At 41.7% G+C, this 11,713-nt stretch overlaps 1 protein-coding gene across 1 annotated transcript; it reads right to left on the bottom strand.

The window, feature by feature from the left end:
• Positions 1-569: 569 nt before the first annotated feature.
• On the bottom strand, positions 570-4,014 carry LOC115681871 (probable beta-1,4-xylosyltransferase IRX10). The gene is made up of 4 exons (XM_030605967.2): positions 3,503-4,014; positions 2,334-2,722; positions 1,655-1,896; positions 570-1,504 (listed from the first exon to the last, which is right to left on the bottom strand). The coding sequence occupies exons 1-4, from the start codon at positions 3,597-3,599 to the stop codon at positions 991-993; spliced, it is 1,242 nt and encodes a 413-aa protein (XP_030461827.1). The 5' UTR covers positions 3,600-4,014; the 3' UTR covers positions 570-990.
• Positions 4,015-11,713: the final 7,699 nt, after the last annotated feature.

The raw sequence follows: 11,713 nt of genomic DNA, 5'->3' as shown, positions 1-11,713 counted from the left end.
TGCATCCACATCAGCGATTTCTAACCAAAATTGACCGGAAGAACTATATTGGCGAATCGTCAAAGATGTTTATAATAAAATTAACACAATTGAAAAATTTTGGATTGAATTTGCCGCCATATAATAAATTTAAGACTTTATGATAAATTTAAGACTTGTTTGGTGATTTTCTCCTAGGAATGTCTATCAGAATGCACAATTGACGTGCAAGATGCGAAGTGTGATAGTCTTACACCCGAAAATTAGAGCTCAAACAGAGTAGTTGATGTACTTGATCCAGATTGTCCCATCTGACATTCAATCCACGCAAATTTATCGGTAAGGAAACTCTCGACGAAACTCAAACCAATAACTTGGATTGGTTTTCGACTTCAAATCCTCGACGTAAATTCCACGTATACATACAAAGAGAAACATCGATACTACGCTGTCAAATGGCAATATCGACGATACGAACCCCTGATCAAATCTTAATCATCCGCAGTACGCATAATACGAAACGTATCTTTCACATCTAAAGAATCATAACATAAACGAATGCAGTAAAGTTTGACTCATGAAAATTCTAATTTACGACAAAACTGATACACTTTGAACTAAAGAACGTGACTTATTACATGTTTGAGTAAATCGCTTGCATCAGAAAGATATGAAGGTTGTGTTAAACATCTGTCTGTTTGGCTCAGCTGGGAACTCAAGCATGGGATGCCAAAATCAAAACCGAAATAAAGTTGCCGATCTTGCTATTTTCCAAACCAAAACCAAACTAACAAATCGATAGATCGAGAATCTCGGGCCGATTTAGTTCGGTTTGTTGATTTGCCTCGAATACCGTCAAAGTCTAGCCCAGGCACTAACTAAAGGTGGAGTCGGTTTTTGGTTTAGTTTCTGCCTTCATGTGGAAAGTATAAATGAACCGCTCTTAATTCTATACATCTTATGTACCATGCAAAATGATGTGCCAAACAAAGTGCTGACGAGAAGACCTTTTTACCATGGTTTTAGATCCCCAACCGGGCCAGCCGTCCAGTTCAAGACCTTTTCGCCGGGCTTCAGGTAAACACTCTTGTGGTGCGGCAGCTTGCGAGCCAGTCCGTTGAGTATCTGGTGGAAAGCGTCTCCTGATTGAGCGGGTTGAGGGAACAACATCGCCCGTTTCATCGAAGGATTTGCGAGCAGCCTCTGCTTTCTTAAGATCACTTCTGGAGAAATAGATGTCAGGATCGTGTCTAAGTTGTGGACATCTTCCTCGGCCACGAAAACTCCGATTTCCTCCCATGGTATAGCGTCCGCAAAAGGCAAGACGATGTTGTCCGCTATGATCACAGGGATACAGCCGAACACGACTGCTTCCACGAGCCGAGGACTCCAGGGGGCCCACCCCAGGGGGCACAAGCAGAATACGGCCCTTTGCATGTCTTCATAGTATGTAGTTGGGTGGTCGGTTGAGATGTCGAAGAGTGGATTGTCCTTGAAGTTCTCCCAAACAGCTGCCCTTGCTCCTCTATTGGTCAAACCAAAGTAACGGTCAAGGCAATGCTCTCACCCAACCAACATAAAAGACATAATAGCTCATAAGAGAGTAACAACACTAGAGAATCTAATCTACCTCAAATCACTTTGTAAACTTGCAAAAAGAGAACTAGATCTGTACCTTGCATAATAGCCACCTTCAGGGTCATTGTTCACGTCATAAAATAAGCCACGGAAGTACACAAAGATGGAACGAGGAGTGTCTTGAGGAATCAGGTGAGCCTGCATTTTCTGAGGTGGGGCATAAGGAGGAATCGTTATCGAACCTTCCTTCAAGCACACATGGTTTCTCTGTCCAAAAGTCTGGACTAAAGTAGCACGCCGGAGTAATGACAGAATTCCACGATCAATAGCTTTCTCTTCCTGCGAAAATGATGCCCAACAACAACCATAGATGTGTGTCAGCAAGACCAAATCACCCACTGATCTTACATGTTCATGAAACAGCAATCTACTCAGAATAAATCATTGTGTAGAGGATTTTCGATTGAATCATATAGACAGCTACCAAAAACCAACATAAATGATAGACCTCCACAGCCTTACCTCTGTCTCTCTCTTCTTTGTGTCAAAAACAAGGGTAAAGCTGAGGATAAACTACTAATATCAGAATCCCTCTTTCACTATACATAAATATTAGATCAATTAAATCTCAATTGAACATAAATATCCTCAACATTACAAGAGCTGGGACTTCATATCGCCTCTTTCTGTCTTCAAGCAAAAAGTAAAAGGCTTTATTTGTCATCCAACATCGTAGCACAATATTCTAAAACAGGAATATATAAACAAAATTTTACCTGATAATGAAAGCAGGCTCCAAAATCATGGGGTACAACAAAGAAATGATCTGCCCCTTCTGTCCGATTCCAATATGGCCAATTTGAAGAAATCAGTTGGATTGCGCTTCTCATCATCCTAGGAGATTTGAAGGGTAACGGCAAGCCAGTGGGCGTAAGATCACATGTGGTGTATATAGGGGTATAAAACCAGTCTGCTTCCTCAGGATTAAGAGTACGAACAGCGCTAGATAATAGGAATCTATGCATAAAGATTTCAGCAGCAAACATGTGGTTGAGGCATCTAGGGTCCTTCTGGAGGAGTTTTTTGTTGTATTTGCTCGGAAGCTCGTAAACATACACTTTCAACCTTCCCACTGGATTATCCTCAAGGACGTCACCCGCGCTTCCTGCCAATCATTATCAACAGCATAAGTAAATTCCCAGCTCTCTCAGAAATTTAATCATCTCACATCCATGTGAGAGTCCAAGGACTACTGATCTTTAGAAGATTTTAGCGACCAAGCTAGAGTTTCAGACAAAAGCAGATTCACAATTGACAGCACCCAGAAAACAGAATAAGGTTTCCCAATTCATATCGATCAGTTTATGTAGTAAACAATCCGGATGTGTCAAGGCCTAATACATAGTTACCCTCCATAAAAGTCTTCCCATCAAATATGTAATGAGCTCTAGCTCAGGGCACAAAGGTAAACCATAATAACCCTTATCCAACATGACTACCGCAGCAGACTGCCAAATTAGAGAGATTTCTGAATACACAAGCCGAAAATTGTTCAAAATACTGTTCATGCTCCCACCTCAAGAAAAATCAATGTCTTAAAAGCAACATCCGTGCAAGAGATGTAGGTGAAATGCTTTAAGTGATGGATCTAGTCCTACGCGCACGACATACGATGCATCTCATCCACAGAGGAACACAGTCAATGAAACATCTGTCATGTCCCCTGCCACCGGTCTCAACACCCTCATAGGCTGCATCATCGGGGACCATCCTTGGCTCAACATTTTCTATCCCTCTTCCAACATCAAGTACTGACAATTATTCCACAGAAGTCGATACTTATCAGCCGAAGTTCATCTTCTACCAAACTCCGTACAACGACACACATCACGCACATTCAAAACACATTCAGGGAAAATTCCATCTCTCGACTCGGAAACATTACCTGAAATCCGCTCCGTGTGCAGCCTGTGCTCCGCACCGAGGCTCCGGCCAAACGCCCCAACGAGAGCGACCGCGAAAACCCACAACCAAGCCCTCATCTTTCGACCTCCAACCCAACCAGGAGGGCCAAATTCGAAATGGGTCTCGAGCGTTAGGTGAGGGAGGACGACCAGGGATCAAGAGGGTCTTTATACGAAGGTGGTCATCGCCACCTTGGATCGGTGGGACGTCAGAGGGGGCAGTGGTTGAGGGGTTACCTTAGAGTTTAGTCTTCAGTCCCCTCCCCCCCCCCCCAACGGGACTTTCGGGGGAATATGAAATGGAGGTTTCCAGGTCAGGCAGGGGATTGATGGGGAGAGCTCGAAGGGAATTTTGCTTCAAGAAACAGAGAAGGGGATGCGTTCGGAACGAAGCTTTGTATTTTTCTCTTCAAATGAAACAACAGAGCATAAAGAAATTTTGCGCTTGGGGTTTCCATGAAAGCTGTGTTTCCTTTGCCAGTTTGATGGCAGGTCCATCTCATTAGCTCCTACGGTCTATTAAGCAAATATATAATCAACCAATTAATTAAGTAATTAATTTAGCACGTTCTTGGCTCTACCCCCTTTACTAAAAGGGACAATAACACAAACCGCCCATGAATTTTGACTCAATGTATAATATGGTTCCTGAACTTTTAATTTGTTCAATATCGTCATTGGATTTTTGATACATATTTAATGTAGTTTATAAAGGTACTACATTGAACATGTACCAAAAGTTAAGGGACGACATCGAACAAATTAAAAATTCAGGAACTATATTGCACATTAGATTAAAGTTCAGAAACTACATTGAACAAATTAAAAATTTAGGGATCACGTTGCATATTAAACCAAAGTTCATGGACTGTTTGTGTCATTTTTCCTTACTAAAATACAAAGGGAGGGCCTTGCTTTTTACCCGTTTTTTTTTTGTCCTTCCTTCTAAAATTTATTGACAAATAATCTTAAATTGGGTGGGCTTTTTTTTTTTTTTCCTAATACTGATTTCATGCACTTACTGACATCTACTTATTAATTATAATGACAACACATGGGTTAAAATTAGAGTTGAGAGAATGTCCCTATTTTGTGGCTGTTGTATGGCTCGTTTTAGCCCGTGTTCACGTACATAACGTGCTAGCGGCGTGGCTCGTCAAAATTGCGCGTGAATTCACAGCTTGGCATTTGAATAACTTGTCGAAAGCGATTTTTTAGCTGAACATTACTTGAAAATCATATAATCTACACACACATATATATAGTATTAGGATGAGGAGAGCACTTCCCACGCCCGTGCATAAAAAAAAAGAAGTTTGCAGAGAAGGGGGATTGGTTGGAAGCATGGAAGGGATGGAGAAAGCAGGAGGAGAAGGGAAAGAGTGGTTGAGATGAGAGAGAGAGATACGGAGGGAGGAGAGAGTCAAAGAGGCGTTGGAAGTTGGTATCTAATACCTACTAATGACGATATCAACGCCTGTTTATTTATAAACGAGTATTTTATGAGGACAGAACGCGTACAATTACATAATCGTGGTTTAATATTTTTCCGAGCAAATCAGTAAAATTGAAAAGTACATTAGGAAATAATTCTAGTGCTTTATTTACTACTTTCTCCATGTGCAAAGTACTGCTTTTTTTTCCCTTCCGTATCGATAAATTTGACCTCATTTTTTGTTTTTGCTACTTACAGATTTTACATATCAAGATGGAGTAACTAATAAAACGCATCTCTAAATTAATTATTCGATAATTACATATCAAGAGCCCAGGTCGTGGGTCAAGTCCTAGCCAGGCCCGGCCCATTCATTGTTGGGCCTCAAGAAAATGGTCAGCCTCGCCCAACGGGCCAACATGGAGTCCAAGTCACTCCATGTCCTAGCCGAGCTGGCCTGCCGAACAGGTTGACTGCTCATTAAACAGGATGCAAACTCAACGTCGGTTCATCATCTACTTGGATTTTGACAATCAGCAGGAGAAAGTATTCAGTAGTTACATAGTACCATGTCATAGGCTAACGTATCATATATATATATATATATATATATATATTTACTGAAGCCCAATCGCAACTTGACACGTGTCGATGACTTGAACGAATATAAAAGTAAAAATAAAAATCTAGCTGGAATTGTCCTCTCTCTTCCCCATCTCCTCCATCTGTAGTCATCGGCAGCATTGCATCCAAGCCAACTACTGCTATACAGCTATAGCCGAGCCACACTCCGTTGTCGCGGTGGCTCGCAGTTGTTGCTGTCCATGGATGAGCATTTAGATCTGAGCAGCGGCTCGCGGTAGTCTTCGCGAAGGCTTGCGTCTGTGGATGCCCCAAATCTAGAGGTGGATGAAGAAGAAGATGATCTCAAGGTGGATGATAAAGAAGTGAGGACTGTCAATATGCCCTGTCTGTGAATACTCCAGAGCTGGAGGTAAACGAAGAAGAAGATGATCTTGCGGTGGCTTGGGCATGGACCATGGCTCCAGATCCGACGATGGACGAATATGGCCGCGAGAGACGACAAAGGAGGTGGCTTTATCCACAAACACGAGCTCATATCTAGGGCATACAGACGGTCATCACTTCTTGTTCATCCACCCCGAGATCATCTTCTTCTTCATCCACCTCCAGTTTGGGGCATCCACAGACGCAAGCCTCCGCGACGACAATTGCGAGCCGCCGCTTAGATTTGGGTGGCTCGGCCATGGACGGCAACAACTGCGAGTCGCCGCAATGACGAAGGGTGGCTTGACCATGGATGCACAATAGTCAGCTTGGACGCAGTGCCGCCGACTCCGCTGGTGACTGCAGATGGAGGAGGTGGCTGTGGACGGAGAAGATGGAGAAGAAAGAGAACAATTCCAGCTAGATTTTTTTTTTCGTTTGTCCAAGTTATTGACACGTGTCAAGTTGTGATTGAACGTCAGTAAATAAATACATGCCACGTCAGCTTATGACGTGATACTATGCAACCACTGAATACTTTCTCGATCGGTAGAGTATTTCATAAGCTTGAGTTTACCTATTTGGCTGTAGGTTTCCAGGTTACTGAAAAGATATTACCCTCGTGGATGAATTTGATAAACAGAAACTACAATCAAAATTTTTAGGTACCTTGTTTTGCGTTTAAGAAAAAGATGATCGGGATCGCAACCATATACCAGTGGAGTACATGGTCGTACGACGTACGTAAAAGAAATTCAAGCCACTGTGACCGATAGGAAAGGGAAACAAAAGATAGAATTCGGCATTACTGGAGACAACTTCAAGAAAAAAAATGGAAATTTTTTCTCAATTAGTCATTCAAAGTTGAAGTTCCCATCCATCTAGTTAACTTAGAAGAATCTAATTAGTAGGAGACATAGCCTCTATGTGACACTAGAAATGGAAAAATTGTCCAAGAAATCCTAAACCTATTGTACGGTGGCCAATTCAGTCTTAAACCTTTTAATTTTGCCAATTCAGTCCTAAATCTTTTAAAAAGTTGCCAATTCAGTCCTAAACCTTTCAATTGTGCCAATTTAGTTCTAAGCCTATTGACTATTTGCCAATTTAGTCATAAACTTTTTAACGAATTGTCAATTTAGTCTTTCTGGCTAATTTTAGCTGGAAATTGCTAATGTGGCGATCTAGTCGGCGCCAACCGTCCTAAGTGGCGCTGAAGTGGATAATTTTCTATTTTTTTTTTTTAAATCGAATTTTTTATTGATTATTTATTTTAATTATTTTTTTCGTTTCTTCTTCGTTGAGCGGGCTAGCGGAGGTGGTCGGCCATTGGGCAAGGGCCACGAAGCCCTCGTTGGCCGTGGGCGAGGGCGTCATGACCCTCGCCAGCTCGCCCGCCTTCGCTATGGCCGGCGACAACTTGGGCAAGGGCCGCAACGCCTTCACCTCATCAGATCTGGCGAAGGCGTCGTAGCCCTCCCTGGATTTGGCGAGGGCTGGCGAGTCCTCGCTTAGGCTGGCGAGGGCGTCGCGAGCTGTCGCCCGCCCTTGCTGTGGCTGGCGACGACCTGGGCAAGGGCCGCAACGCCCTTGCCTCACCAAATCTGGCGAAGGCGTTGCGGCCCTCACCAGATTTGGTGAGGGCTCGCAACCCTCACTGTGGCCGGCGAGGGCATCGAGAGCCCTTGCCCAGGCCCTCGCCGACCATAGCAAGGGCGGGGCGAGGGCCGCGACACCCTCGCCCACAGCCGGCGACGGCTTCGCGGCCCTCGCCCTTGGGCCGCTCGCCAGCCCTTGCCTAGTGGTTGGCCACCTCTGCCGGCTCAATGAAGAAGAAGAAAGGGAAAAAGAAAAGAAAAGAAAGAAAATAATCAAAAAAAAATTCGAATTTTTTTTAAATAAAAAATTGTCCACGACAGCGTCAGCGCTCCACATAGGACGGCTAGCGCTGATGTCAGCGATTTCCGGTCAAAATTAGCCGGAAGGACTAAATTGGCAATTCGTTAAAATGTTTAGGAATAAATTGGCAAATAGTCAATATGTTTATGACTAAATTGATACAATTAAAAGGTTTATGACTAAATTGGCAACTTTTGAAAAGGTTTAGGATTGAATTAGCAAAATTAAAAGGTTTAGGATTAAATTGGCTGCCGTACAATAGGTTTAGGACTTTCTAGACAATTTTCCCCACTAGAAATTCCACATTTAAGTGATAATACATGTTTTTTTAATTGTCGGGATTGACCAATGTAAACCGAGTCACGTGATTTCAATGTGATATTGGCTCTTGAATAGCTTGAACTTATGTGATAATCGACCTTAACCCATAAGAGGTTAAGTTTCAACTACGCAAGTAAGTGACACGAACACTATGAAACAATATTGTTGGATTTGTTCATCAGATAGTAGATATATAATGAACTGATAAGCATAAACTTTAAGCAACTTATAGAATATCAGTGCTTTGGCCAACCTAAAGTGTTTCCGACCATAAGCAAACGAATGGACTAAAATGGGTTTCAATGAAGATTGAAAACATATAATACTGGTTCTTCTCTTGCTAGGGTGGTTTATCCAAGTTGGGCCTGTGGAACTTTCGCTTCAAATGATGCATGGAAGCTGGTTGGGGGCTGTGATGGCAAAGTTCCCTAGTTCAGGCTCAGTGGGGTTTTATTGTCTGGTCGATCATATTTGGATAGACTGCAGACTCTTGGACAATCGAGAAAGTGGTGTGACATTCACAGTCAATGTGCAGCATGTAAGCACCACGAGGAGATCCACTAGGAATCATCACTGGTGAATGGAACATGGAACTGAACTGGTAAGAGTTGTCTTTTGCTGAAAAAACGCAAGTTCCAGGCGAGATGAAGGTGATCTGCAGGATAGAGATTAGTATGTGATAAAACATAAAGATTATTAGCATGTAATAGGGTTACACAGGAAGCAAAAATTATGATAGAAATGTAAAGACAGTAATTTAATAATTGTATGAATAAGTTTTATTACATGAGTAGGCAAAAGAAAACGTGCCTATGATGGTTAAATACCAAATGAATTGCCCTGCAAGTTTGAACTACTCTTGACAGATAAATATAGTATAAGATGTTAAACCAACTACCCATTGTTAAATGAGTCATTACTAGAGATTACCAATGGTATAGTTAAGCAATGTTTTATATGTGATTAACGATAGCCGGTCAAGAATTACTTTAATCTGAAATACCCACTTGGGGAAAACTTAGGTGACCATCTCTTGTAGTTTGGGGTTTTATTATCGAATTAGATTATATTATATTAGATTATGCTAGGCATTAGAAGCTTGCTGGCAAATCCATTTCCATCCTTGTTCATTACAACTCATTGTATTGTCCGTGCTAATTTTCGAGTAGTACCTAATGCGATGGATCTTCTTCGGGCGAGAAAAGAGATGACTCCTACGTATCAATCGCAACCCCGATTAACTGAGTTTCGATTAACCAAGATGACACGAGACCTGAGCCACCTAATTGGGGAAAACCTACTCTACCTAAGCGAATGCAATGGATAGAGAATTTTCATGGGAAAATTGAGATCATACCAAGAGTATGTTTTGGGCAGATAGGTCATGGCAAAATGCTGGATGGTTCCTGCTTCCTAGATCATTCGGAAAACACTTCCAATAACGATTAGTACGATCGTCAAAAAGGCCTCACCTGACTCGATCTGGACTGATCCGAAGACTAAAGGTGATTACTGATAACTGATTATGTTATATTCAGGTAGACCCGACCAGATCCGAACCATTAACGTCCCTAATAATTAGGTCAAAGCATAGGATGAAATTTCCTCGTGGATCACATCCCACCTCAAATGGCAAGGAGCATTTTATCTCCACCGTCTGGTCCCTTAGGCTGCGTTTGGTCGACCGGACAAAAGTCAGGATAGGATATGTTTTATCATATCATGTGTTTGGTGGTGGTCCAGGATAGGATAAGGTTGGATATAGACCGGATATAGCCCGGATAAAAAAATCCGAGGGGAGAGGTGGGATAGACCTGGATAGGATTTTTAATGTCTATTTTTCCAGAAACCCTACGCTCCACTCGCCGTCATCTTCATCCCCACACCTTGTGCGCTTTCACCAAAAAAATTTCTCGGCTTTTTTTCCTTCATCGACTCCTCCGGACCCGTGAATAGCAAAAAAAAAAAAATTTATCCTATCCGACTTTAAATCCGTAGTCCACCAAACAGTGAATAGGATATGAAGAAATTTCAGGATTTCTTATCCTATCCTATCCAGTCCTATTCTGTTTAGAAATTCGGACGATCAATCACAGCCTTAGCCTTAGAGTTGGGGGTGAGGTTTGGCTGCTTGTTGAATCATTTTCAAGCTGACGAGGCACATCCTCTTTGAGCTAAGAGTCTCGTCCACACATTTAAGAGAGGGGGCTTCCACCGCCCAAGAAGACGGCGCCTCATTCATTGTCATTCAATATCGTTCAACGACATCTACCATCGTTCCACAGAATGAATGACAACTGCCATCGTTCCATAGATCACATGGGCATAAATATCTTTATTTAGACTCCGTTTTATCTCGCAAAATATAAATAATTTAAAACATATATATTTTTTAAAATAATAACTCATACCGCTTGAAATAATTTATCAACGGAAGAGATTTTTATTGTCAATAATAATTAATATCTAAACATTTTCTTGAACGGTGAAATTATTTCTCATCCATTCATATTTATAAGCAATAAATGTAATTATTTTTAAGAACTTTTTTTCAAGTCATTCATTTTTCGCGAAATAAATGGTGAGCCTTATATAAGATCGGAACACGTGTCTTCATTAAATCGCGTCGTGTTTTTTTTATAAATCTTCCTCTTTTGAACAAAACGGGGGTCGGGACTCTGAGTTCATTTTGTATATTAATATAAAATATAGTTAGATAATCCCTTATTGTCGTTAGGGTAACCGACAGAATTATTGTACTGTTGAGAGGAAGATAATACAAATCTTCCAAAGGAATTACCTAATGGGATGAGTCGCAAAAAAAGATGTTGGGATTTGCAATAATTGCTAATTTTCCACATTAAAACTCATTACAACTAATGTCCTATCTTTTCTCGAACAAAACTCGTGTTTTCTTAGTGAGGAAGGATGCAAATTATAGTTGGAAGCAAAATGAGCGAAGAGTGCAATAAAAGTCCTCCTTACGACGAGAATGAGCAATCCCTTGCAATGGCTTCGTATAATATCTTAAATAGATTTTAGGATACGGTATTGAAGATATCGAAAAGTCATCGATTGGAATCCCATGGATGTATATTTTATCGCAATTTATCCGGAACTTATTATAATTATGCCAATTCAGCCCTAAACATTTTGTATTTGTGCCAATTCAATCTACCCGGCCAATTTTAGCCTGCCGGCCGGCGCTAACGTAGACGTAGGTCGGCACCGGACGCTGACGTGGCAATTATTATTATTATTATTATTATTTGTTTCGAATTTTTTAATTAATTTATTCTTTTCTTTTCCCCTTTTTTTTCTCTTTTCTTTTTCCCCTTTTTTTTTTTTCTCTTTTCTTTCCCTTTCTTTTTTTTTTCCTCCCTTCATCTTCAACCTTTGGCCGGTGTCGTCGGAACCGGCCACCGGCCAGAGGCAGGGGCCGAAGAGATCGGCCTCGCCCGCCCCTGGCGAGGCTTGACCTCGCACCTCATCGTCACTGGCAAGGCTTGACGCCGTCACTGGGCGAGGT

This window comes from Syzygium oleosum, unplaced genomic scaffold (genome assembly GCF_021117445.2).
Source record: "Syzygium oleosum isolate NSW1041296 unplaced genomic scaffold, Sole_v2.1 Sole_v2.02, whole genome shotgun sequence".
Classification (NCBI taxonomy): Eukaryota; Viridiplantae; Streptophyta; class Magnoliopsida; order Myrtales; family Myrtaceae; genus Syzygium; species Syzygium oleosum.
Note: the sequence above shows the minus strand (reverse complement) of the source record. Positions and strands in the feature narration are given on the sequence as shown.

Coding starts and splice junctions, on each gene's coding strand:
- LOC115681871 (XM_030605967.2), bottom strand. CDS start 3,599: ATGAGGGCTTGGTTGTGGGTTTTCGCGGTCGCTCTCGTTGGGGCGTTT. Junction 1,897..2,333: donor GAGCCTGCTTTCATTATCAG/GTAAAATTTTGT, acceptor TCATTTTCGCAG/GAAGAGAAAGCTATTGATCG. Junction 1,505..1,654: donor GAAGGTGGCTATTATGCAAG/GTACAGATCTAG, acceptor TTTGACCAATAG/AGGAGCAAGGGCAGCTGTTT.